This window comes from Lingula anatina, chromosome 7 (genome assembly GCF_051362555.1).
Source record: "Lingula anatina isolate TDL-2025a chromosome 7, LinAna3.0, whole genome shotgun sequence".
Lineage (NCBI taxonomy): Eukaryota > Metazoa > Brachiopoda > Lingulata > Lingulida > Lingulidae > Lingula > Lingula anatina.
In genome coordinates, this window is record NC_141773.1 from 19,016,647 (window position 1) to 19,044,126 (window position 27,480).

The 27,480-nt window shown below is 39.2% G+C and overlaps 2 protein-coding genes across 14 annotated transcripts in view; one reads left to right on the plus strand and one right to left on the minus strand.

Moving 5' to 3' along the window:
• The first annotated feature begins 380 nt into the window (after nucleotides 1–380).
• LOC106151485 (uncharacterized) lies at nucleotides 381–17,415 on the plus strand. 2 transcript variants are annotated; one of them, XM_013524757.2, is made up of 6 exons: nucleotides 381–592; nucleotides 7,297–7,365; nucleotides 8,074–15,539; nucleotides 15,804–15,914; nucleotides 16,305–16,728; nucleotides 16,959–17,415. In XM_013524757.2, exons 1-6 carry the CDS (start codon nucleotides 491–493, stop codon nucleotides 17,124–17,126), a joined length of 8,340 nt encoding a protein of 2,779 aa, XP_013380211.1. In that variant the 5' UTR covers nucleotides 381–490; the 3' UTR covers nucleotides 17,127–17,415. The 2 variants fall into 2 exon arrangements, with proteins under 2 accessions (XP_013380211.1, XP_013380212.1); XM_013524758.2 differs by lacking the exon at nucleotides 381–592 and adding an exon at nucleotides 3,377–3,801.
• Nucleotides 17,416–21,716: 4,301 nt separating this feature from the next.
• LOC106151488 (kin of IRRE-like protein 1) overlaps nucleotides 21,717–27,480 on the minus strand; it is a 72,046-nt gene continuing 66,282 nt past the window's right edge. For 11 of the 12 annotated variants that reach the window (XM_087018365.1, XM_087018360.1, XM_087018366.1 and 8 more), the window contains 3 exons: nucleotides 25,407–25,579; nucleotides 25,008–25,120; nucleotides 21,717–24,460 (listed from right to left, as the gene is read on the minus strand). In XM_087018365.1, the coding sequence (XP_086874491.1) occupies nucleotides 24,313–24,460; nucleotides 25,008–25,120; nucleotides 25,407–25,579 (434 nt within the window). In that variant the 3' untranslated portion in view covers nucleotides 21,717–24,312. The remainder of the gene's footprint in view (nucleotides 24,461–25,007; nucleotides 25,121–25,406; nucleotides 25,580–27,480) is intronic. The other variant, XM_087018369.1, reaches the window with a different exon arrangement.

Here is a 27,480-nt window from a genome sequence, read left to right on the forward strand (position 1 = left end):
TAACCATTTCGCAGATAAATAGAGCAAAAACTGTCTGAAAAAAGCATATGCTCATGCGGTTATTTCTCTTCTTAGGCCCTGTTGGCACTAGCATGAATTCTCAGAATATCGGCGCAGATAACAAGCTGCTTCTAACCCGAGGTAGTTTTTCCTCGCAAATACTTCATTGAGGTTCCAAGAGGGAGTTCGACGGGACCCTTGTCAGTTGAAACACGCTTTTTCGATCCTGTACAAATTGTACAAATTGCTGTAAGTCTACCTGTACCTCAGTTTTTTTTCTAAGTGAGCTTACATGAGTCACAATCTGAAAAAGGCAGACATATTAATCATAATATGGATCAGCTTGATTAGGGCACCTAAAGCAACTTGTAAAGAGGAGCGTTAGTGCCTAGAAACTATTTCTGGCTGCTGCCGCAACAAAACGTCAGCATCAGTATCCCTAACAGAACCTCTCGACTTGAAGGGTTGAACGTCCCAACACGTGGCGGAGATGGCCAGTGAGGGCCAGGTTCCGGTCCCTGAGAGACCGCTGGACACCAGCAATATGTCTCTACTGCAATATCTATGGAAACGGAGGCAAATACTTGACGAGGTGAGTGGGAAAGTGGGCTTGAATCTGTTCCAATTACAGGGAGGAAAGCTGTTTCTCTTCAGATTTGTGTTTTCTTGCCGCGCTGTAAATTGCGCAAAAGTGAAAGATAATGCTGACAGACAGAATATTGCTTTTCTTCGTATGTTTTGAGGTAGCTGACTAAAATTCACGGAATTGAAAAAACTTGAAGAGTTAAATTTATTTCAGTTTCAAATGTCGAGTGATCCAATAACCAGTAAAAACCATATCTGCCTGTCGAGCATAGTGCCTTAAAATTATCTATGGCCCTAGTAACATTTTATGTTTACAACACTGCAGAACCAATGTAGGCCTATCCGTAGCGTTTCGAACACGATTTCACAGGCTCTTACCGATGAAAAACTCAATTAAATCCCCGTTTCTGCAGCTCAATTTAAGAAGAAAAAAACGCGCCTCATTTAAAAATGAAAATCAAATAGCAAGAACAAAGTAAGTTTAAAATCTTGTCACTTATCAAACTCATTATCTCATCCGAGATAGTTAACATGACTTTGGAATAAGGGGAACATATCGTCCTTGAAAAAGGCAAACCTAAACGCGTTAGACATTGTATAAAAGTCTGAAAAAAACATTACATTTTGTCGAATATTCTAGCCATGAAAAGCATTAAAATTTTGTTGAATATTCTTGTCATAAAACAGTGACGAACCCGTTCGTCCTTTACGCCGTACAGGTATTGCATTCAGAATACATAAGGCGCTTCGTTTCTTGGTGTAATTGAATAGACACCATATCAGCTCAGATATCCTTGCCAAGCTGAATGTAACCTTTCTAAGAGGGTGCGATGCTTTTCACCTGCTTTTCGGGAAAGGGCGGATTTATTTCTATCAGTCGAATTGATGATACGGCAATTCTAGAAACGCGGCCTGTTTCTTTTAATGCCTTGAAAAACCATGTGGCGTAGTCTTGTATTGCTGACAGCGGGTTAACACGGTAGTACATGTATCACCACTGTGTGTATCTCCGTGAATATAATTAATCTATGGTGTCAATACTGTTTGTTTCCCCCTGAATAGATATTAATCTTTATTGAACAGGTAAATCACTGTATGGCCATGGCTTCAAAGGTCATGTTACTATATAAAAAAGACATTTATTATACATATTAAATTTTCCAGGCGGAATAAATTGTTGACTGAAAAATGTATGACTGTGTTCAGTCGAGAAAAATTTTATTCATTTATTAATCTATTTATTTATTCCCGCATCTTTTATATCATTTCATCGCATTCTGTTTCTCACTGATATTTTTTTCCGTTTTTCCAACAAGCAATATTTGTATTTATTTAATTTCTGCTATTTGAATTTAATTAAATGTCTGTTTTCCTGTATGATACCCCTAACTTATTTCTTCTAATAACCCTGACATAAAACTACTAGTAGAGCTTCAAGTGTAGTGGAATTCACATTGTTTTCCCGCTATACTATGTTCACAAATGCAAAGCGAAATGTAGACATAAAGTGGAGTAGGTGGGTTGTGCATGCAAGTTCGGGGGTGTTCCCGGGTCGTTACGCGGTCAAATTACTTGGTAGACGGCTGTGAGACGCTTTGAAGTGATGACCACCTGGGTGAAACGCGGTGTTACTTCCTCTGTAGTAGCACCTGTCCTTTCCAGTAGACCGGTGTTCATAAGGCGATTATTAAAATATACGCAAGCTGTAAAGACAACCACTCAGTCCGATCCCTTGTTCCCCCTTCACTTCCAGTCTGGAAACAATTCGTTTTGTTTTGCAGTCCGGTGAGCACGGTCCCTCCCCACCCCTCTCTTGGGTTCTACCTACTCTCTGACCACTGTAGCCTAGCACAAGTAGTCTGTTACAATTTAAAAAAAAAAAAATTGTATGCTAGTTTAAATATCCCTGATATCAAAGTGCAGATTCTGCTCAGGCTTTCAAGCGCCACTAGTAAATACATCAACCATATTGATGAGATATAGTAAATGGAATAAATGCGGCTATGCTATAGCCCAGGGTTTATAGTCAATATGAGAGAGAGAGAGAGAGAGAGAGAGAGAGAGAGAGAGAGAGAGAGAGATATTTCACAATCAACCTCTTCAGGGTATCTGATGTATAATTGCATTGTCGATTAGCAGAAACAAGTAAGACGTTGGTGGCGTTTGATTTATTTCACATCAGCTGGATGGAAAACATAAAATACAGGGTGGTTATTATTATTATTATTATTTCATTAGGGAATGCAGGTGTATTGATATGTTCATATACATATTTTATATTTATTTATATAAATGCATACCCCATGGATGTGGGGGTACTCTTAAGCCATCTTTCTCTATCAATTCAGTATGCTTCGTAGCTGATATGCTGTATGTATAAATCCCAGCGCGTTCATGGATGGTATTAATTGTACAGAAAAAAATTCTGGGGCAGCATTTTGGTATGGGATATTTTGCGATTTCATCCAACGTATCTGTTGTAAACAACGTAGTCGTTGTAAACTGTTAAGAAAAATGTGCTAGAGTTTGAATAATAAACTGCAGACTGCACTCTTAAATTCCCCTTCAAACCCAATTTAGTTGAATTATACAAATTAAGTTTCCATTAAAAGGCTTATACACTCGGGATTGCACATTAAATACCTGGCAGAGGTTAATGTGCGCCTCGTTTCCAGTGTTCTTACCGCTTGTCCATGCAGTACCTAAATCGAGGCTGGTGTGTGATGAACTATCCAGGTGTGCAAATAACCCACCTGCCGGGATGAACACCCTCTGCAAGCAGTTTTGCTTTTCTCAAGTCTTAATACAGCATGTGGAACATAATCCGCAAGCTGTAAACTGGTAGAAATATGAACCTCGGAAAAGGAACAGGATAAAAATAGGTCCGTTGTCGCCGTACGTGTGAGGTGGGTTATACTTCCTCAAGCAGCTGATGAGTTTAGATTAATCAAGACAGGCATTTCATCGGAAGCACCGAGGAACGTTTTTATTGATCTGGCACAAAATTACACGGAGGTCATAAAAAGAGGATTTACAGTACATCAACAATTTTCGAGAACATTTAGCGTAGGAAGATAGCCCGGGACGTAAGGTTCTCTCATCGGTTCATTTAATACAGCTGTAGGCAGGTTGGGAGAGAACGCAACGCAGCCTGGTTGTTTCGGGAAGATGTCCCTCTTCAAATTTGTTCGAAAACGGAGGGAAATAGAGGATGAAGTGAGTATGAATTTCTACCATTTCGAGTGCCCATTTCGAGTGCCAGAACTGCAGTGCTGGATATGCACGCTCATTTCTTTATTGCAACCCAAAGTAAAGGTTGGGGTTGGTATTTGGACGAGGTCGCGCATTCCAGGTAAGCAGGCGGTCCACCTGCCCCTTGCGCTCGTATTTATTCATAGATGCACAGGGAGTCTGTGCACTTCAGCGATAAGGTTTCAGAGCTCAATCCTTTGTATAATATGATGAATATTGCAACGCATTTTTCGCTGGCATCGAATCAGGACGGGGAAACTACCTTGAACTTGAATGTATACACGTTCAATATGTTTATTCCAAAGCGGTTACTCCTGTTCAGGTACCCTGTTTAGTTTAAACACCAGTCCGAAGCATGTGACCGTAAGCTGTTTTAAACAAACAGCCTCCCTCTCCAATATTGCCTACTTCAAGGGCGGTTCAAGGGGTGGTTCACAGTGGCCCATATGCACCCCCCCCCCCAACTCCCGGCGCTAATTATGCTTCGCACGTGGTCCCTTCTCCCCCTTCTCCCTCCGAAATGAACAGACTAACGAAGCATTCTCATCCTTTTGTCCTACATGTTACATATATTATAGTAAAACTGCATGTGACTACTGCTCAACATTTGTCGAAGTTAAGCAAAACTTATTTATCCCCCCCCCCCCCTCCAAAAAAAGTCCCTATTATGTATATTTAGGTTCTGTTAATTCGGCCTACCTACGTCTATGAGTTCATCGTTGTTGAATATATAGATTCTTGAAAATGTATGCTAAGATAGAAGTTGGGTATTGAAGCAACATCTCCACTCACGTTCTAAAACACATTGCTTAAGACACGTATGTATACGGTATATCAATAACGAAAACCAAGTCAAGACCGTATATGGAAAACGAAGTATATCGTTTATGCTGACATGGAGCCGAGCTGGAATTTGATTCAAAGGGACTGAGCATTATCTAAGCAGAAGTGGATTATACGCAACGCTAAAAGCGGAATGTAACTGAAACGACAATTCCCTAAAGTGTGCCCTGGGTTTCAGATCCTTTTCAGAAGTTTTTGTTGTCAGTTGACGGGAATTAGTCCTCTTCTTGGCCCGAATTGGATTGAGACCACCAGGATATCAATTCTGAAAATGATTCAACAAAATTGTTTTAGAGCACTCAAGTCTTCTGCGTTAAAGCAGTACGTGTAATTATGAGTATGAAAGCCAGCGTGCGTTTCCCCTATGTGTACAATTACGGACTAAACGGCCTCGCGACGGTTTCAAATAGATATATTTTACCTGAAAAGTTACCAGCAATAGATGTCATTTTCTTTCCACACATCAGTATTTCTGCATCCTGAGTTACAGAAATTATTGGAAAACCGCCACTATTTCAGTTTGCATATGGAACGGTAATGGAGAGCGCATGTTGATTAAGATAGGTTACATTATTTACCGCCAGGACTCTTAACTCAGGGTGAATTCTGTTGGCAGATGGGAAGGCCATAAGTCTTGTCTGGATCAGCGATGTTTGTATGTAATATGCTTCCACTTGCAGGGAAGTGGGCATTGAAATATTGTCCACTTGCAAATGCTTGTAGTACTTCTTTATTTAGTGTGGCGGTATTTAATGATGAGGCTGAAACATAGGAGGGAGCACTACCCTATGGACAGAACTCACATTCAGCATGGTTGAAAGAGTACATGGATTTTACATCTTATCTCTCTGAGGGACTGCTAAACCTGATATTAACCGCAGTATAGAAAGCCATTAAGACATACCAATGTATAACGAGAGAAACATCTCTTATTTGGCAATGGACTGTTTTGAGTGTCGTGTGAAAATTTCTTGACGTTACTTGGCTTACATGGTCTTTTGGCTGATTTGACCGTTGTATTTATTATTGCCAAAGTTATGAAATATTTAGTTGATATTAAGGTTCATAATAAGAGAAAACCTGAATCACATTTCAGAGCTACTAGTACATCAATATAGCATCTCTGTGGAATACGTACACAGGCATGCGATGGGCATATTAAGCACAGTTAACTAATGAGGTCTCCACAATGGGTATGACATTGTAATCTACAAAATGTGCAAAATTGATCTCACCTAAGGCTAAACCATCAATTACATAACCATGTGAAGAAAATTGAACTATTTCACTTAATATTTCTGTCAAAAACATACAGCACTGGAGAAAACATTGTTTTTAAAAATGGTGCTGTCTGGTGATATGTAGGTCTGCTTTCTATAGACGAATTTAGATACCCGTCTAATTATTTTACTTGCTGTCACTCAAATAAAGAGCGTAATCTTTGAACTACGTTATATGAGACCATGAGGTTAGGTCAGAGTAAGTTTCCGAGTGATTTAAACGTTAAAAGTTGGTGTTTTATTTCCCAGCATTTGACCGTCGTGAAAACATTATTGCACCCGGGCCTGGAGGGATATTTCTATGAAAAGGTTTTATTAGGGAAATTTCACCCAGTCTTATGATACTGTGTGCAGGTCAATGCTGAATAGACAGCAGAAATAAATCGATTAATAGATGAATAATTAAGATAAGATAAAAAGTGTGAATAAGCAGAATATGAATTTGACCTCCGAATATTACCACCAACACTGACGAAGGGCACACTGCCATTTTAGCCTTTTTGGTCTGGAAATAATCCAAGTAATACGCTACGTCTTTGCAGAAAAACATAAACGTTAACTGAGTCTGTGAGCAAAACGAATCCATTGCTCAAAATATTTCGCGACCGTTTTTAGAGCTCAAAATATCCCACATTTTTGCTCGCAAGCATACGAACATATGAATAATTACACAGGGGTGTCTTAATGTTCTTGCTGAAGGAACGTTCTATGCCCGGGACTTCTACATATCTTTTTTCACAGCATGGTCGATGGAATACCCATTTCAGAAGACATTTCGAAAGCAAAGAGAAAAAGGAAAAGAACCAAAAATAGTGTGCGCCCTTTTCAACCGAGTAGCAGTTTATTCCCTTTGAGTCGTTTATAAGCGTGGTGTTAGTGTGATGAGTTGAAAAACAGAGTGTATTGGATTCTTGCCTCAACACAAATAAAAACAGTATTCCTGCGAAGAAATACATATGTTACCGTTGAAATTAACATAATTTTTGTCAAATAAATCATCTTATTCTTAATCCTTCGGTGAAACTCAGTAAAATGTATTCGTTTTTAAAGACACGTTTTTCTTTAAAGAATATGATACGTATGATTAGGTCTATAATAATACTAATAGTATCTATTTTTTATTTTTTTATTTTTTTTGCAACTTATTAAAAAAACAGTTGGATTGTACAGTAAAATAAGATACTTCAAAATGAAAAAAAAAAAGAAAAATAACATGATCAATTTTAAGTGGAAAAATATAAACGTTTCAGTGAAAGTATGAGGTAAAAGGTATTAATGTGTCTCAAATGCACTGGGGTTCATAATGTGTTACTTAACCCATGCTGTTGTTTTTTAGTTGAAGGCCCTGCGCATAGACAACTCCCACCTACTTGAAGAGAACCATGAGTTGCAGGAGAGATTACAGGTAGGAAGCATGTGCTTAATTAGGCTGCTAAAATAGTGCGTCAGGTGTACGGTAGAACAGTAGTCAGACTGTAAAGCCTAAGCCCACAGGCGTGTTAACAGTGAAGATATGTCGACCCTTCTGATCTCGACTTTCCATTGTGAGCTTTCTGTTGAAACAGAGCTTACCGTCTGCAGTCAATTTAATTAAGCTGCTTGTCAAATTGAGACTCCTGCCATGTCCGCCACTGAGCGGTTAGTGGGGGAACAGAGGTGTTACATTTCAGAAGAATCGACCTATATTCAATGTAAACGCACCTTAAAATGATAAAATATTCTTAGCTTATTTGCTGGTAGATATGAGCGTGCTATTGTCAGACGCCCGTTTTATATGAATGATTAAACAGCCGCACTGGTTGAAAGACAATTGTTTATTGCCACCCCGATGTTCAGAGGACACTGGAAACTCACCTTTTATTTCAACTTTGTCATACTACAAAGTGCAAAGGTTATAGTGTCTTCTCACTCTTCTGGGCATTAGGGCGCTTATTGCAGACAAAAGTTTAAAAATGTAAAACTGGTGCATTTGCTCGCACATCCAAGAAAATGATGGAGGCATTAGAGAGGTGGTCCACAAATCTGTTTCCCCAAAACAGGGACTTTGAGACTTAAGCAGGACCCATGTATGAAGGTGTGGTTGTATTTTTCTCACTTTTTCTTTATTTTGCAGCATGAAAATGGCCAGCTCCAGTTCGATCTGCATGGTTGTCGGCAAGACAAAGAGCGACTGGAAAAGGAAAAGGCCTCCCTAGAGGACAACAAATCCCAGTTGATGAACAATGTATCTGGTCTGATTCGGCAGAACAACACTTTGCAGAAAGAGGCAAATGAATCAAAAGACGAATACCTGGAGCTAAAATCCAAATATGATGAAATAAAAAATAAACTGAATGAAGTACAGCGCGAGAAACAGGACCTGGAGACCTATGCCTCGCAGACGGAAGAGGCAATTGCGCGGCTGTCGCATGACCGTGATAACCTCCAACGGCAAACGATGGAACTAGAAGAAGACATACGCACGATAAAGCTACACCAAAGTCAAAGTCAGGTCCAAGCAGTGCACGTGACTCAGAAGCAGGCCCAGCCTCACGTTCAGACGTCCACAGCATCAGCCCAGTTGGCGGACCTTGGCGCCAGATTCTCTAGAGAAAAGGCGAGACTTGAAGAGGAAATAGAGCATCTAAAGGAGGAACTTGCAGATCGTGATAGGTCTTCAATTAACAGACATCTGGAGTCAGCTGTTAACGATCTGACTTTGGAGAAAGAGCGTTTACAAAGAGAAAACAGCAGGCTTATGGATGAAAGGAGACAAAAGGAAAAACTCCTCGCCATCCCTAAACCTCCTCCGGCAGAGAGAGAAGACTCCGTAACTCGCGAACTAGAAGAACTGATTACAAGATTGACTGAGGAGAAAGACCGGCTTCAGCTAGAAAACCGCCAACTGATAGAGCACCAGGAAACTAGCAGTGTCACCAAGATCAACATCAAACTTGAAGGAACTGTGACACAATTAATGGAGGAACGCCATCAACTCGAAGAAGAGAACCAGAGACTGAGAGTAGAGTTGGAATCGGCTCAAGAGCTTACAGAAGAGACGCAGCTGTTGCGAGATGAGCTCGATAAAGCGCGAGTCAACGCGGAACAGTTCCATGTGCAACTAGACCACCTTACGTCCCGGCTGGAGAAAGAACAAGCACAGGTCCTGCAAAGTAACCGCGAGCTCTCTGAGCAGTGCGAGAAACAGAAACATCGTGTAGCGGAATTAGAGTCAGAAATTGCGACCTTGACAGAAGGGAACGCACGGCTCAAGGATCAGAACGAAAGCTTAGAAGGACAAGTCCGTGAGATTTTAAGTCAACTCCAAGACACATCACAGAAAGATAAATCTGACGTTGTGCAACTGACAGAGACTGTTAGCCGTCTTACAGTTGAAAATAATGCATTACTAAACGATAACCAGCAACTGCGAGACCATCATACATCCGAGGCAACTCAGTTCAAGGAGGAAATGGAAAAAATAAACAAAATGTATAAACTGCTAGAAAAGAACAAGGAGGATGAAATACACGACCTGCAGTCTCTTGTGAAATCCCAACAGGAAGAACGACAAGAATTGCTCAGTAAACTAGAAATTCAAGAAAAAGATGCAATAAAAATGAGAGAGGATTACGACCTCCGTATTTTCCACTTACACACAGAGAAGATTCAACTAGAGGCTAGAATCGGCGATGCCGAAGAAAATCTGGCGTCTGTTAAAGCATCGGTGAGTGACACGCAGACTCAAACACCTCAGGAGCAGGAAGTGAAGGTTCATCGTGGAGTGGCTGAGGAGCATAAAGAAAGCATACATCAGCTGACTGCAGTGATAGATAAACTGAAGGAAGAGAGAGGACACCTCCAAAATCAAAATCGCGAATTAGAATGCAGAATCGACGAAATTAGCCTCTCGCTGAGCATAGAAAAGGATAGACGCATAGAAGATGATGATGAAACCAAGAGTCAGTTAGAAAAACAAGAAAAGGAGATCAGCAGTCTCAAAGAAGAAAACAGCAGCCTCAATAAACAGCTGTCAGAATTGAGAGAAATAGTTGATCAGCTTGAAGAGGGACTCCCGAAATTTATCGATTCTGCTGATTGCGCTCTCGAAAGTGAAGACATAAGAACGGAGGTTATACAATTGCGTGAGCAGCATCTAAGGTTGCTGCGCGTACTCAGCGAAAACAAGACAGGAATTCTACCCCTAATGCCAAAAGAGGCCACTGTTAAACAAAGCATACTGTCCGAAGAAGACAAAGCTGAGCTAGAGAGTCTGCGTTTAGAGGTGGTCGACTTGAGACGCCGTCTTAAAGAAAATCGAGATGAACAGATTTATGAAGAGCTACAAAGAGATGTTGGCACCGAAATGGACGCAGAAGTCCTACGAGTTGAGCAGGAAGTAACTGATCTTCGATCCAAAATTTTGACAATGGAAAAGTCTTTAGAAGTAGCCAACGTTACTATTGCTGACGTCACTTCCCAGCTACAGAAGGCCAGTGACGAAGAGAATAAGCTAAAAGCTAATATCAGTGCATTAAATGAAGAAAATGAGAAATTAAAAGAGGAAAATATGCTATTACACCACCGGATAATGTCAGTACAGCAGACGACAGGTACATCTCTGGAGCAGACGACAGATGGCGATACAGTCAAATTAATAGAAGAAAGACATCAGTTGGAAGAAAGCAATGTGCAACTCAGAAAAGAAATCGAACTTCTTCAGACGACGTGTCCCGAGACGGAAGCGGCATTGGAAAAGAATATAGAAAAACTAAGAACAGAAAATGAGAATTTGAAGGAAAAATTAATGTGCCTGAATAAGGAATTAGAAGAGCGGGTGAAAGAACTTACTAACGAAAACTTTAATCTCCAAACAAAGCTCAAAGAAATCGACTCAAAGGACGAGACTTCAGGCAATGAAAGTTTGCAGACTATAAAACTTCTGGAGAATGAAAATGTTCAGATGAGGTTGGATCTTGAAGATGTCAAAGTAAAACTAGTCCGAGCTGAAGAGCACCTGGCGAGCACTACCACTGAGTTGGACGAGTTAAAAAAGACATCGGAACAAGAGAAAGTTCAACTGCAGGAGAGATTTACAGACTTGCAAACCACTAATATGAAGACAATACAGGACCTAACGGAGAGGCTTTCTGCCTCTATAGCAAAAGATAAGATGCAGATACAAGAGTCAGATCGCCAGGTAAGCGAAACACAGACAGCAGACGTCCGTGAAGATGTTCAGACGCAGCAAACACAAACGATTCCTGCTCAGCAAAAGGAAGCGTTATGTCAAACTGTAGGCGAGTCTCACGTTGGAGAGAAATATGACGTCACTTTGGATCAACTCCGTAAAGCAAACAGCAGCTTGTCTGAGGAGAACACAGAACTAAAATTGCGCATAGCCGAAGCTGAGGCCAAATCACTGGTATCTAGCTGGACGCAGGATGCAGGAACAGTGAAGGAATTAACTGTGACCATTAATAATCTTACTATGGAAAAACAACGGCTGGAAGATGAAAACAAAAAGCTTCAAAGACAGTTAGAACAAATCCCCACTGGTGGCGAAGAATCGGTTCAGGCTCACAGTGAAGTATACTTTGCAGCGCCTTGTGTTGTGGTAGAGGAGTTGGAGCAGCAAACGGATGATGTGGATAAAAACTTAGAGGAAGGAGAAGTAACTGCAGTTTCAAGTGGAGTGGCAGAAGCCGAGCCTGTTGGAAAATTAGATTTGAGTTTGTCTGAGGAGGAAATGAAGCAGACGACACAACATTCATCAGAGCAGCTCACTGACCAAACGACAGGGGACGCCGCAACTAGCAACGAAGACGAAAACGAAGAGCTAAGAACCACCAACGATAGACTAGCAGAAGCGAAAATGCGCCTGGAAAAAGAGAATGCCGATCTGAGATCACAATTTGAGCATTTCAAATGCCACGCTGAAGAGCTGACGGAGCAGCTGCACAATTCGTTTGCCTTATTTGAAGCAGAAAAGGAGAGATTCTTCAGTGAGAAGCAATCAATGACGACAGAGTACGAGCAAGTGATATCCGAACTTTCTAAAGAAAATTACGAACTAAAGCGTAAAAGAGCTGAACTTGTACACGATCTCAGCGACAGTACGAAAGAGCTTGCAGATATGAACGCCCACTTGCAGGATGACAAGCAGCGCATACAGGGAGAGTACGACAAACTTGCAAAGAAATTCGAAGCACACGAGGCTCAAGCTATTCAGACTAAGAACCAAATGGAGATTTCGGTGGCAAGGATGATAAATCAGATAGAGGCCCTTGAAAAGAAAAACAAAGAGTTGACTGATGGATTGAAGGCCGAAGATGAAGATGCCGTGAAATATCGCGCTGAACTTGAGGAGACTGCACGCAAGTTAAACGACGAAAGACTGAGGATAGACGCCATGCAAGGCGATAAAGCCCATCTCCTTGATATTATCAGACAGTTAGAAAGCAGTAATAAACAGCTGTCTGATCTGTTGAAGAAGTACTCTGGCGATGCAGCTGCCACCGATACACAGCTCAGGACTGCTGTGCTCGCGATGCAGGACGAGAAGACCCGCATTGATAATTTGGAGAAAGAGAAATTCCAGCTCATGGAAATAATGGAACAGTACGAGGAACAGAGTGAGGTACTAATCAATAGTCTGAGGTCCGACAAAAAACGACTAAATGAGGAAAATGATGACCTTCGTAACGAACTGGAGGAGATGTACGCCCTTTTGAGAGGAGGGGAAAATGATGCCATTGACATTTTAGCAGAGAAAGAAGCTGAGATAGCAATTATTAAAGCTTGTCGGTCTATAGAGGACGAGGTTTTCAAGACGCATCTTGCACAAGAGGCCAAGGTGGCCAAGGAAAGGGCTGCAGCGATCGAACGACAAACTAATAAGCAAATAAAGGACCAGTATCAGTCTCAACTGGATGATCTTGAACGCGATGTCTTCAATAAGGATTTACGAAACCAGCAACTGGAGTTGTTACTCAGCAAAGTTGAAGAGGAACTTCAGATGGAGAAAGAAATCAACGAAGAGATTTGCAAAGAAATACAAAAACTTCAAGAAGTTAGCACAACTGGGGAAATTGAGCCCATAGTGGAGAGAATTATGGTCAAGAAAACAATAGCACATTTGACCAAAGAAGAGCGAGGTGATTCACAAGACATCAGCACAACAGATGAAGATGAGGAAATTACTGCACCGGAAGTGACGCGAGAGGAACGTAAATCTATACGAGATATCATGAGTGGTCTCGAGACTTTGAAAGAGGAATCAGAAAACGTTGACGTTCATCGCCTGATGGAAGAGAACAGATTACTTGTGAAACGAATGACTGAGTTTCAAACACTCAGAGAAGAAAATGAACGACTGACGGAAGAGTTGCATACGTTGCGATCCGGTGGTTTAGAATTCGCAATATCACAGGAATTAGATTCTATTAAAAGAGACAATGAGCGTCTTATTCAAGAAATGGATATTTTGAGAGCTAATATGGAGGAGGCCAGTGAGGAGTCTGTATTGAGCATGCGCGCTGATGTGATGCGCGTAGATGACGTTCAGCAGGAGGCTATTCCTAGAGATGAGATTGAATTAAAAAAGAAGTATCAAGTGGAAGATCTGGAAAATAAACTCCAAGAATCTGAGTTTAGTAAACTGGGTTTGGAGCACGAATTAAAGAAATTAAAAGAGAAAACAGAAAATGAAAAACATGACTATGAACAAGAGCGAAACTCTTTAAACCAACAGATTACAGAATTGAGTATTCAAGTACATGAGCGGGAAATGTCTATAGCAATGTTGGGTCAACAAATTGAAAATCTGAGGGCAAGATCTGATGACACAGTGGAAACAGATCGCGCTGTTATACAAACAATAAGTCATGAAAACGAAATCCTCAAATCAAAGTTGTCTGAGTCGGTCAAATTGGTAGAAAACGAACGCAGACTCAAAGACGAAATAAACCAAATGCTGAAGGAAGAAAATGAAAAGAACATGAAATTAAACAAAGAAATGGTAGCGAGGAAAAATGAGCTTCAAAATATGTCACTGCAGTTAGCAAGCACTGACAAAGAATTGGAAACGATACAACTAATTGCCGAAAGGTTTGAAAAGACATATGCAAACGTTGAAGAGACAATAGGATCTTTACAGAATGAAAATATATCTCTAAAAAAGACAATAGAACAACTCAAAGAGCATCAACGTAATTTAGACCAAGAACTTGACAGAATGAAGCAACAACAAGCTTCAGAGGCCTCAGTCGACAATGAACAGAATCGTGTTATGATTATTGAATTAGAACAAGAGATAAGTAACTTACAAGGATATCTGGAAGATCGTAATAAACTCCATGAAACCTGCAAAGAACTTAAATGCCGTTTGGAATCTACAGAGCAAGAACTTGTCCAGACAAAAGAAACGAGTGAGAAGGAATGCCAAGATTTAAGGAACAAAATCAAAGAATTGACTGAACAGTCTGCTCATGCCCAGATAGAGCAAACACAAGCTGCCCACCTTTACGGAACGCAACACGAACACTTAGCTTTGCATGATCAAGTTCACAAAATAGAAAAATTAGAAAGAAGGGTAAAAGAAATGGAAGATATCATTGATGACCTGGAAAGGGAAAATGATTTACTTCGCAAGGAAAAAACCGCCGAGGAAAGTGGCGTAACATTGAGAGAGTTGGTGGAAAGCGTTAGTGATATGCCAGACGCGGAACCTCTTACCTCTGTAGAGCAAGTTAGGCGAGACAGTTTACGGGAACAAATCCAGTACGAGAAAGAATTCCAGAAGATGGATTCCAAGATTCTGCAACTTCATCAGGAAAACGCCTCGTTACACGAAATATTACGTCAACAGGAGATAGAAATAGCTTCAGCAGATATTTCGAGCGACAGGGAAGTCTCGCGAGATTCTCCCGACGGAGAAAGGGAGGATCTGGAGAACAAAATTGCCGATCTCACATGCGAAACTAGTCTGCTGCAAGAAATGCTGAAACAGAAAGAAGAGCATTTTATGTTTGAACTGGAGGCATGCAACAGACAAAAAGTTGTTGAGACGAAGTGGCTGCAAGACAAGTGCGAAGCGTTGGAGGCAGACAGGTCCGAGCTGCAAGCGGAAATAATGCGACTTCAGGTGGAGCGAACTTTTGATGAAGACGCTGATAGCAATGAGAAAGAGCAACTCCAAATAAAAATCGATGAACTTTTAAAAAAATCAACGGACCTGACAAGTGAATTGAACAAACGCGAGCAGGCCCACGCCCAGGAGATTCGTGACTTAAATATCCAGATGGAGAAGGCCAAGTCTCAGTTTGATACCACAGTGACAGCATTATCCAATGAAAATCGCGCTCTGCAGGAGAAGATCAAGGCAATTCAAGCTAAACCGGGAAAGAATGGAAAGGGTGGGAAGGGACGAGCGGACGACCAGGAAGTGATCGACCTCAAACGCCGCCTGGAGGCCGCAAAATCGCAGAAGGAAGATGTAGAGAAGAAATTTAAAGAATTGAAAGACAACGCCAAGGACCAGAAGAAGAAGGCAGTCGATGAAGTCCGCAAGGAACGCAGTAAGGAATTTGATAAAATGAAGTGAGTATATCTTTGTCATTGTATTAATTTTTACTACTTCACCTCAGCGTTTTGGAGCGAGGGGCAAAACACGTGTGTTGGGTGTGATAAGGCATAATGTGTCTACCTGACCTGAATAATGCGAAGGCGTGAATGTTTTAACAATTTATCGTTTCAAATGATAAAAACAAATATTAGCTTTCAAGCGCAATCGTCACATTTAAAAACTGTGATCGTTTTTCTCTCTTTCCTCTTTTATTTATTCATTTACACTTGTCTTTAAAGAAAAGAATTGGCTCAAAGAGATGAACACATTGCTGGCCTGCAAACCGAAATGGACGGGTTACGAACACGGATGGAAAGCCAGCAGCAACTTCTGGAGAACAAGTACAGCAGGTATTGGGATAACAGATTCGTGAACTCATCGAAAGGTGTACACATTACATTTTGATATTCATTTTAAAGTTTTTAGTACAATACATCTGGTATTTTTTATTTCTAACCTAGCATTATATCTGCCCATATAAGCCGCGGTTACTATTGATGTATACCCCTGTAGTGGTTGTGATTTAATTAGCATTGTTTATTCTTCCACATATGAAAATTTAAGTATGTCATAATTTTTCGGAGATGTTTATTTATTTAGTTACTCTTCCATTTAATTTACTTTAAGTATCGTAGGCATATATTTCATGTTGGTAATTAAGTACAAGGCCTATATTAACATTTCAATCGCCCCCAGCATGAAATAAACAAGTCATTGTTATTGTTTTCTGGGAAAAAAAGGGACCATTTGAACCAAGAGCTGGAGAACCTCAGAGTGGACATGGAGAAGTCGTTCGCCTTTGAGATGGAGGCCAAACAGGAGGAGATTGAACTGTTACACAGGAAAGTTCAAAAGCTAGAGAGAGACAGTTCCGACAGCGAGAGGTCATCAGGAAGCTCCCGTGAAACCTCGCCCAGAAAGCATAGATCACCCAAAAGCCCTACCGCCTTGCCACCATCCAGCCCACTTCATCAACCACCGTCACCCAGCCGAATGCAGTGCTCGCCAAGCCCACCCATAGCCATACCAAGCCATCCACAGTGCCCTCCCAGTCCGCCGCAGAGCCCTCCCCGTCTCGCTAGCAGTCCTCCTGCAAGTCCTTCTTTAGAGCCATCCACCCAAGTCAAAGAGATAGAAGAGGAAAGACACGATGAGGCCTCAAAGGTAAAGCACGTTTGTTAAGTGTGCGTGATTTAAATCTAAATGTTTATTTTGTATTTAGATCAACGCTTGCTGTACATGTTTTGCAGATAATAAAGTAATACGTGCATGCTTGAAGAATGCATTGTAAAGGAGTTTACACGTACCTAACAAGTAAATTAACAGGTCTATTCGACCTTATTTAGATCTAGATATAAGAAGACAATCCTTCATCGCATAATTTATCTTTTTAGGCAGAGCCCCTTCAGTCTAGCAGCGGTTCAGATTCCGCGAACCACGATGGCAGTTACGGAGACGTTGACACGAAGGACGACGATCTTTCAGGGACTGCTGAAGGCTTTAGCGAGGTTAGGCGGAAACGCAGACGACGTAAGCGGAAGTCTACATCCTCACCAAAGTAATGCCACTAAATGGGGAGACAGGGGAAAAGAGAAAAAAAACACACCACAAAACACTAAAAATACGTGAGGGGATCACTCCGTGGATGCATTTGAGGCTTGAGTAACGAGGAATATAAGGAATATTGAAAGGGTTGAAATAGTCAAAAAGTGTTGAGCGGAAATTATGAAGTGTTCATACTGTGAAATAATCATGTTGAGTAAATATTCTGAGGTTTTCGTAGATCGAGAGTCTGAATGTCATTTTTTCAAAAATTTGTGGATCGAAATGGACATGCGTTTTACTTTATTTCCAATACGATATCTGATGTTTTATACTGAATACGGATCCATATATATATAAAATACGTTAGTATTTTGTTACTTTGGACCTTTATTATGTTGATATTATGTTTACCAAGGCAGTTGTAGTTCTTCGGTGATCCTTGATTTGATTCACAGTTATATTTCAACAATGGGAAATCATATTTAGCTCTTCAGTGATTTCGTGATGGGAAACGGTTTTAAAGAACTGGTTCCAGACCAGTGACTGAGCCAAAATAACCAGAAACACCACTGCAGATGAAAATTTGAACATAAAAAGGGTTCTGGATTCATCGATAGATGTGGCTGATACAGCGCACGGGTCTTATCTGTCATCCAAACTGTAGATATAAATTCAGATGTTATGCATTCGCCTACTTAGCAAAGGAGTGTTCTCTGAATTTTGTAGCATACGGGAGTGGAGGATTCAACCCAGTACCGTTGCCAAATGGCCAGTCGAAATTGAACTGGTGTGCCCACGAAAGTATTGTACATTATTTTGCAGACTATTTTACGCAACGAGGTGTGTGTGTGTGTGTGTTTGTTTGTTTGTGCGTGTGTGTGTGTGTGTGTGTGTGTGTGTATGTGCGTCTGTGTTTGCTTTTTTATAACGGATATCGCATGGGTCATGTGAAGCTAAACTATCTAACTGGCCAGCAGAGAAAGTCGAGAAATAACATGTAGTCCTATGGGAAATCATGAGTCGGAATTTCGCCAAAATGTCATGGTACAGCCAACGACATCTCATTTTTAAATAATAAAAATTATATCAGAGAATCCTACATGCATAGGCCTATACTTTCACAAATCTGCTCAATGATTTTATATCAGGTAAAAGTACGCAATTTTCTCCACTGCTCCGCTTCAGTACATATGCAGGAACTCGGGCATCGCCGTCTGTGTCCGAAACTGGTCAATCTAAGCTGCAGGTGACGGACCCGCAACCCTCTTATACAGGTGCAACATTAAAATAATATTTGGCTTAATACTGAAGTTCCACGGCCAAGAGAAACAATTTACTCATTATTTCTATGCATTATGGCCAGTTAAAACAGTGCTGATTTTTAATGATTATTCTATGTCCGTGTGAAGTGCCTTATTACAGATATATAAATTTATGTTAAATGTTAAATAGTGCAAAAGCAGCTAATGTGATTCTTGTGTATATACAAATCTGAAATGAGTGTTGTGTACAATGTTCCAAGCACATGATAACGCCTACAGTTTTAATAACACCCCATCAAAAGTTTTGGTTTGTGCACCGTAAGTCGTTGATTATTACCAAAGACAGGCTTTTCTCTACCCCCGGTAATGCTTTCCTTATGTCGAAAATTGAAAAAAAAAAACACGCCCATGCCTGTTTGGTTGTATCATTGTCTACTGTGAATGTTGTCCTTTTTAGTCCTATTCTTAATTTAACATGTTTTTTGCTGTATATAATTATGTATTGATTTTGTACTCACGTTACAATTGTACGGAAGGAGTAAAAAGTAAGAGTTCCTTTTTGCGCTACGTTTAAATGATATCATGCTATGTTTTAAAATCAGTGATATAAGTGAAACATTTGCAGTGGTTGAATAAACCATTTCTAGTAATTGTTGTCGATGTTGTCACTTACATGTGGAAAAAATACATGACAAATTCAAATCCCATCCAATTGTTATTTATTTTCCTTCAGAAACCGATAACTGATGTGCTACTGGTAATACCACACCTAATCATATTGCACATTCACATGAAGCCGTCCACCTAACTAAACGCCGTGCGAGTGGCTTGCAGTGTGGTTTTGGCACCGACAACCTGGCGAAAATTTCAGGTTCACGTACGATACTGCTGTTGTGTGGCAAAAACCATCAGTCCATACATGAAAAAAATGCACGTTATTAAAATTTAAACAGAAAAATATAAATATAGGTGCAAGTCAGTCACTATAAATACACTTTTACATAGTATGCTCTAACTGATATCGCCAAACCTTTATTATTTTATGTGCACATTGTTACCAATGTTTGTTTTTTTTTTAATATAAACAACCTCCACATTTAGCGGTAGGACTGGGTTACAAATATGTACTCGAAAATGTTAACTCTTACAACCCCAGATTATGGCGAAGGAAGAAAAGTTATTGCTAATGCAGAAGTCACAGTGGTTGAAAGGAATGTGCCACTTTTCCTACCCAGTGCATTGTGGTTGCAAGGATAAAACGATTACTCGTGGTAGAGCAATGTGCGCTCCCAAATATCTATATTGGCCAAATAAGTATCCTTTATTAAAAAAACGTCTTCAATGCGCTTCCACCTTCGCTCTGAACCCATGGGTCCTAGGGGATAAACTTTCAACTGTTTCTTTATCAGTGCCATCAAGTATGGCTTGTATCCCATACGTGTGAACCAAGCTTCAAAATATCGCACCTCCGGACTCGACACTTTTGATTTGAAAAACCGCCATTCTAGTGTTATCACGGGGACATTGACTACTTCGAGAAACTTGTCGGATTTATTCAGAGCTTTAAGCTCTGATCCCTCTATATCCATTTTCATGAAAGCCTTGGTAAACGAGGCAGGTATGATACGGGCTAGATCGTCCATGGTGGCTGTGCGCTTTATGAGCTTCCTTTGCTCATCTTTTACCGATGATTCTCTACTATCCTTGATTCTGGTTCCACCGATGTTTTTACCATCCATTTCAAACACGACATCTTGGTAGACATTTGATAGAGGGGATGTCACTAAGGTCACTCTGGGTTCAAAGTGTCCTAATTGCAGAGTCCGACGAAGACGGTGGGCCGTGGGCGGGAATGGTTCCACGGCAATCACGCGCCTACCAAGACCGAGAGCAACTACTGTCCACAGTCCCAAATTCGCTCCGAGGTCTACGAAATCGAGCTCGGGGTCTGCATTAAGAATCAAGCGAAATATACTGACTAAGTCACTCTGCCAAACCTTACCTCTAATTAAATTAGCAGAAATTATCTGATCGTCGTCAGCTTCATATACGCAGATAGGCGTGCTGATAAAGCCCTTGCCTTTATATGTAACGCATTTGAAATTATCTGTGCTGGGTGCTGCTAAATTTAACACATTCGGGATTGTGGGAGATCTGTTCTCAACAAGCCGGCGCTCCGTCTTTTGATTTTTCTTTGATTCCTTCCGGTTGTACATGTATCTATATTTGACAAACATGATGATTGGCATCATCGATAGAAACAAAACAATGGCCATTAGCTTTTTCTTGTACATTCTGGTGTTCATAGTCAAATGCTTCTCTCTCCCCAGATATTTTTGTTCGTTCTTCTCTTTGTATCAAATTAACCAGTCAGGATTGCAAAATATACTGACCCACATTTACTTGTGTGGTATATTAAAATCATGGTTTATTGATTAAATGATGTTATGTCATATTTTATTTAATGGTCTTTTGCAATAGACTTGCCATTCAAAATGGAATATTTTGATTTAAAAGGTATGCCTAGGGTAAATAGTATTGTTTTTTAATGTTAAACGATTTAAAACCATTTAGTTGACTACCTTGTCTGTAGTCCAGAATTACGTTATATGCTATGACTTCATTGAATGGGGTGGTACTCTTTGGGCTGGTCCTGGCATGGCTATGATAGAGCATAGTTTCTGTTAAAAAGTCTCCATATTTCGGTATCGCCTGCACAGATGATTTTGAAACTTTACACACAAGTACCCAGTTTAACGGTGCGTGAATTGAGCGAAACAGTATGTCACAGTATTGTTGCTATGCGCCAGGATGGTGTAAAACAGACAGACACATACAAAGCTAGACAGATTATTGTCTCACAAGAGATGATAGGCAGATGGCGCTGCAGCCTTACAGAGGTATATAACTGATATTGATACACCTAAGCAGAGAACATGCCCAGGTATCCACAGTTTACCACCAGAAACGGTTTGCTGCTACAATTAAAGAAATGCAATCCGTTTCCTTCGAAATGAAGCACAGATTGCTACCAGGAAAAGTTTTTCAAGGATCTTTGCGGACGCTAGACCGGTTTTGGCAGGTTAATATACCAGACGTCTTAGCTCCCAGAGTACCTTTAGCTTAAAACCTCCACTTCATACACCATAGTGTGATTAAAAAATAAAAAAAAAACTTCCACTATAGTCTATATAGTACTATGGTTTACCATATGTAAAATAAGTTGGAACACTCTACTCTCTGATATCAGGGGCTTCTAAAAGAAAATGAAAATTTTAAGTATGACTTTGTAACTGACTACTAGCGCACCCTGGTGTTACAAAGTAATAACAGTCAACGCAATGATTAATATAACAGCAGTAACTTTATTGTAATACTTTGTACATACATTGCACATATATTCTGCTTTACAATTCTGTCATAGCTGGTTGCTATATAGGTTCTAGATACAAACGTGGTTTACAGACGACCTTTTTCATGAATTAATGAGGACTATTGCTATAATTAAAAACAGTACATACACATGCATAACTCAAAATTGCAACAAAATGATTTAAATGACGGATAACAGCAGTAATTTAAGCAATCATAACAAACGCTATTGGGGTAATCATACTGTATTAAGTTGAGACAGACAGTCCAGATTTTATTAGATCCATGTTTCAAAACGATATCTAGACCACTGTATTTTCTGTGTCTAAAGACAGGGCCAACTCCAGATGAAAGAAAAAAGTTTCAGTATCCAGGACCATTTGAACTTGTCAAAACTGTTAGTTTCCTGCTCCAAATAAGCAAGTGAAGGCGGAAATAAATAGTTGACTGAGATGAAACGCTTCGTGCTACGTGGTTGATACTATCAACTGGAATTCAGAACGACATATGTTTAGGGCAGCTGATCTTTTTTTGGACGGAATACAATACACCAATTAACACAAGGCACCAAAAACAGCCACAGTGATGATTATTTTGTGGAATTAAAATAGGAGAAAAATATTATTAACCTTACTTGGAAAAGCTAAGTATCTTTACCACAGAATGAGAATTTGTTGAAGACTTTTTCGAGATCCTTTAATCTTATGATAGAAATGAACTGATTCATATTCAGGAAGAAACATATTTCTAAGGAAAACAATGACTGCAGAAATGTAATATTTTGCCATAACCTGCTCACCAAACACAACTGAGCTATTATCCAACACATTTTGAGTTCCCAACTAACGCAGTGGAACTTCACCTAACACAATGTCATGGATACTTCTGGTATAATATATATACATCAAAATAATACAAAGAAACAAAATTTAAAGTTAGAAAAAAAAATACATAAAAATACATCACAAAATGTGCACCACTACGTAGTGAATGTGTGGCATGTCAGTGTGCCCCTATGACTTTGTACAGCTACATGCACTTATGAAATTCAAAGCTGATGATTTTATAAATACTACCAAGATGGAATTAAGAAGAAATAATGACAGTAATGCAAATAACAGAATTTATCCTTCAGCTGATTTGTTGCTCCTACATTAATGAGACAGACACCAGACTAGTAATCTGTAAACTTTTATCCTGTAAGGCACTTCATGTTCAATCTACAACGTAACTACTGACACATAAATTTTAGAGCTCAACTTCAGACAATTTACTTTTACACAAAGTAATAAGCAGACTATAATTCTTGCACTTTTTTTCTTTCCCAAAAAAGAAATTGCCCAAATCTATCTATACAAGGTGCTGTGTTTTCAACCTACTATTACAATGCAGTTTATGTGTTATTTACAGCTTGGTCTGAGATCTACAATGCGACTCTGTGTCATGCAGCACTCCTTTATGATGTACAATTTTATATAATATATTTGGCACATGGAACTTCCATTTTCGTACATATCATAGAAACATAAGATTATAAACTGAGCTCATACAACCATATCAGTATATTGGATTGTATCTTTAAAAAAACTTTCAACATCTTGTGGATGTATTCTGCCAGTTGAGTCTTTGGAATATTATATCCCTTTCATTCAGAGTCCATCAGAAAAAAATATCAAAGCAGCAGTTTTCAAGATAACTGCTGTAAACATAACCCACAATGCCAGAGCATCACTTCATTTTGTGGAGTCATTTTATTTCAACCACAAACTGTGTCTTCATAAGACCCATGAATCAACAACCTTCAAATGCTTTTCCTCACTGTACGACAGTGTTCTTTTCTTTGTCTTTTCTTAATTCTTTCATCAGGGTTTGTTGATATCACTCCACTGGTTTCTGAACTAGATCAGAGTTCCTCCAAACACACACATGCTTACCTCAAACAGTGACCACACTTTTTTCCCTTTGTCTTGAACATAACTGGCTTCTGTAAATAGGCCACCTGACCTGATTTTGTTTCAAGACAGGCATGATCTGATTTCTCTGAAGCATCTAATCGTTTAGTTAACTGGTCAGCATGACCTAATTCAGTATTTAGGTCAGAACGACCTTGTTTTGACTTTGAGCATTTTGTCATGGTTTGGCTCCATCCCCATGGCAATTACCACTATCAGCTCTCTTGCTGAGACTAGTTCTCTACTTCTATATCTAATGGACTGGTCCTGCAGTATTCAAATAAGCAACATTTTGATTGTTAGTATTGCTTTCTGATTGGTGTCCACTGGAAATGTAAACATTACAAACAGCTGTAACTTAGGTTCCACTTTCATGCTTTTTTAGTCCTAGTATGTTATATAAAAGACAGAAACATGGCAACCACTCCACAATCAACAAAGCCTGTTATAAACAATCCTTTGCGGCTCCTTTTGTTGATAAAGGCCCATTTTAATATATATTGCCAATGTGTACAGTTTCTTCTTTCCTTATGAACGTGCTGTCTGAACACCAGTTCTTGGCTAAAATAGCAATACACAACTATGATATGTCCCCTGAATCCTCCTCCCTGCCTGTGTTATACATTGGTTGATAGCCTTGATATGGTCCCCTCGGGGTAAAGTTCCTCTGGGTAATTCCGAGGATCCATGGAGTGAGGGGGTGGTGGTCTGCCATAGGCAGGGTTTCGGGGGTGGTAATCTGGCTCAAACCCAGAGTCATATGACCTAGAAAATAAATATCCATTTGTTGAAAATTGTACCTATATCATATGAACATGCCCGACAAATAAACATATTTACACGTTATATATATGCACATTGTGGTGCAATGTGCATATGTCGGTAGAACCAATAACAAGGCATTAAATTAACATAATTCTGTAGTATTTCTTTACTTTTTGGTTATTCTGTAATTTGTTAAGCCATCAATCTTCATTATATTATTAATTTTCCCACACAACTTTAGTTATAAATGGATAAAATAAATCAGTTTCATCTAATGGTACTTGGTATAGTGTAGTCAGTTTAGATAGAATATTAAACTAAGGAAAGATGTAGGTGCTGTTGAAGGCCAAATTCATTCTTATAAACCTCCCTAGGTTGTATAGTCTAAAAACACTCCAAACATGTAATCATGTATGGACTTAAATTTCTCTATACACACACATACAGTAATTTCTTCCCTTAGAAGAAACAGCCTTCCACAAGAAAAAGAGCAGTGTACGATAATGAAACTAATAATGCGCATCTATGATAACTTAAAAAGCTGTACCCCAACCTATCGTAGGGGTGTCCTGCCCCCTTGTCCACATCATCCAGGTATTTGTATGCTTCAGGATAGGTAGGAGGGAAACCATAGCCATTGGGATACGGCCTGCCATTGGGCTGAAATAATACAGTCATAATATAATTTTTCATCATAAAACAGGCATATTTCTAAAATTGAACTACAACTGATTTATCTAAGGAAAAAAAAAAAAACTCTAAGTTTTATAGTTCTAACGAGTAATCAAACAAAGATAACAGTCTTCTTTGACTTTACAGCTTCAAGGCTAGAATTCTTTTCAACAGACCCTGATGCCAAATCTCCTAGTCAGTGAAAATTTTAGGCACTATATGGTTAACACTGCTGATGGCCACTGTGAAGTAATCAAACTTTTACATGTCTTACCTTATAGTTCACATTGAGCTCGTCATACTCTGCTGAATATCTGCTGTAGTGGTCTTTGTTGTAGTCATTGCGCCAGGGTTCCAGGGGACCGTTGTAGTCTGGGTTCTTGTACTCCACTTTAATTTCTGGCTTCTTTGTGGCTGAGTCAGCAGAATCAGTATCAGATGTTGACGCTGTGGAGAGAAAGGCAAATGAAGTCTACAACCTTTTTTAACTTTATGTTGTATCTAAATAGGAAATGGTCCTCTCTTGCAATCTGACAAAAGAATATAGAGATATTTTTGCATACTTTGTTTAGATTTAGATATCTTTAATTTGGTGATCAATGACATCGTCCTACAAGGACTTTCTTTTATGCTACTAAATATTTATCAACAGTTTCTAAGACTAAATATGGTGCTTATAAATGGAAGCTGGTACCCAGAGACACTTATATGAGTATGGGGGAAATCTAGATAAGAACTCCAGAAGCAAAGAATTAAAAGAACTTGCCAAAGAAATTAATATTCCTTATAATCCCTTCCACCTGATTCCAAACAAATGCCCACATGGATCAATAAACATTTTTTGTAAAACACAATGACAGAACAATAACACAATGCTTATACCCGAGAGCACCATATCATTTTGATTCCATCAACACAGCAAGTGCCATTCACAAATAAGGGCACAGTATGCTATATTTCCCCAAATATCTTCTTGTTATTTTACATTCTATCTATGCAAGACAAGAACATTAAACAGGCTACAAACAAAGTAACACACAAGCACAGGAACATTATCTTTGGAACTAATACAAACAAAAGGCCAATCAATGCTCTCAGTTTTATCATGTGTTAGTTTTATATGCTGTCAACTGTATCCTGCACAGAAATTTACACATGAACTTGTCCATTTCGTGAACTCTGTCATCACAGTGATTTTATTTCTCTTTCAGGAATCCACTTCAACAAATGTTGTTCACAAGATTAAAAAGCACAACACCAATACAAAATTTCAAAGGCAAAATAAACATCCACCAGGGATAAAATAATTATAAGCAATGGATTGGATACAAAGAGTATGCCTAGTTTCTATGCAAATCAAATGTATTAACAAGGCAGCAAAGCTGTCAAATGTACAGACAAAAAACAGGAAATAACTATGCACAAAATAGGCTACTGTCAATTCTGATGCAAAAGTACATTATGTTAAACTGCAAATTCAACATCAAATTTTAATTATGCTCAAGCAGCACCCAAAATTGTGTTTTCTTCTATTCTGATGCAATATTACATAATGGTTAACAGCATAATGACCGTCAATTTTTAATAATAAAATATACATGGATTTTCAGAAAATGTGACTAGCATGGGTCTTCAAGCCCGTGGAACTTCAAAGTTACACCTTGAAAATGCCAATATGTGAAAAATTAAATTTTCACAAAAAAACTGTTTAACTGGCAGTAAGAATTACCAAACAGACTGCATTGCCTACTGAAGCTGTATTTTAGTCCCATGTTTCTTTCCTGTAAGTTTGAGAACAGTAAGTGACATGGTTTTTCTTAAATGGTCATCATGGGGGCAGTGCCCAAAATAGTTTTTTTTTTTTCAAATTTTGATGCAATATTACATAATGTTTAACAGCATAATGATGAGTATTATGGATATTCAGAAAATGTTACTAGCAAAGGTCTTCAGGCCCATGGAACTTCAAAGTCACAACTTGAAAATGCCAAAATGTAAACAAGACAGCACTGTTCTGAATTTTTTTTTTCCATTTTTAACAATTTTTAACATAAAACAAAATTAACAGTTTACTGCCGTTTTTATATGATCAACTAAAAAAATTGATGAGATGGGAAAAATATCAATAGAGCAGTGTTAAATGTCCAATTTCTTCCATTCTGAGATTCTGAACATAGTGAATGTCAATGATTGAATCTGACAAACTGCAATGATATGAGTTTATTTCCATTTTTTGAAACTTTATTACACAATACAAGATAACAAGTTTACCATCATTTTTACATATGTTGTAAAGATGCAGGAAATGCCAAACAAACACTTTTACTTATCTTACTAATTAAATAATG

Bases quoted from the DNA above. Each gene is read 5' to 3' on its own strand.
- LOC106151485 (XM_013524757.2), top strand. From the start codon at position 491: ATGGCCAGTGAGGGCCAGGTTCCGGTCCCTGAGAGACCGCTGGACACC. The intron at 7,366-8,073 runs GTAGGAAGCATG...TTTATTTTGCAG, and splicing joins AGTTGCAGGAGAGATTACAG to CATGAAAATGGCCAGCTCCA. The intron at 16,729-16,958 runs GTAAAGCACGTT...TTATCTTTTTAG, and splicing joins GACACGATGAGGCCTCAAAG to GCAGAGCCCCTTCAGTCTAG.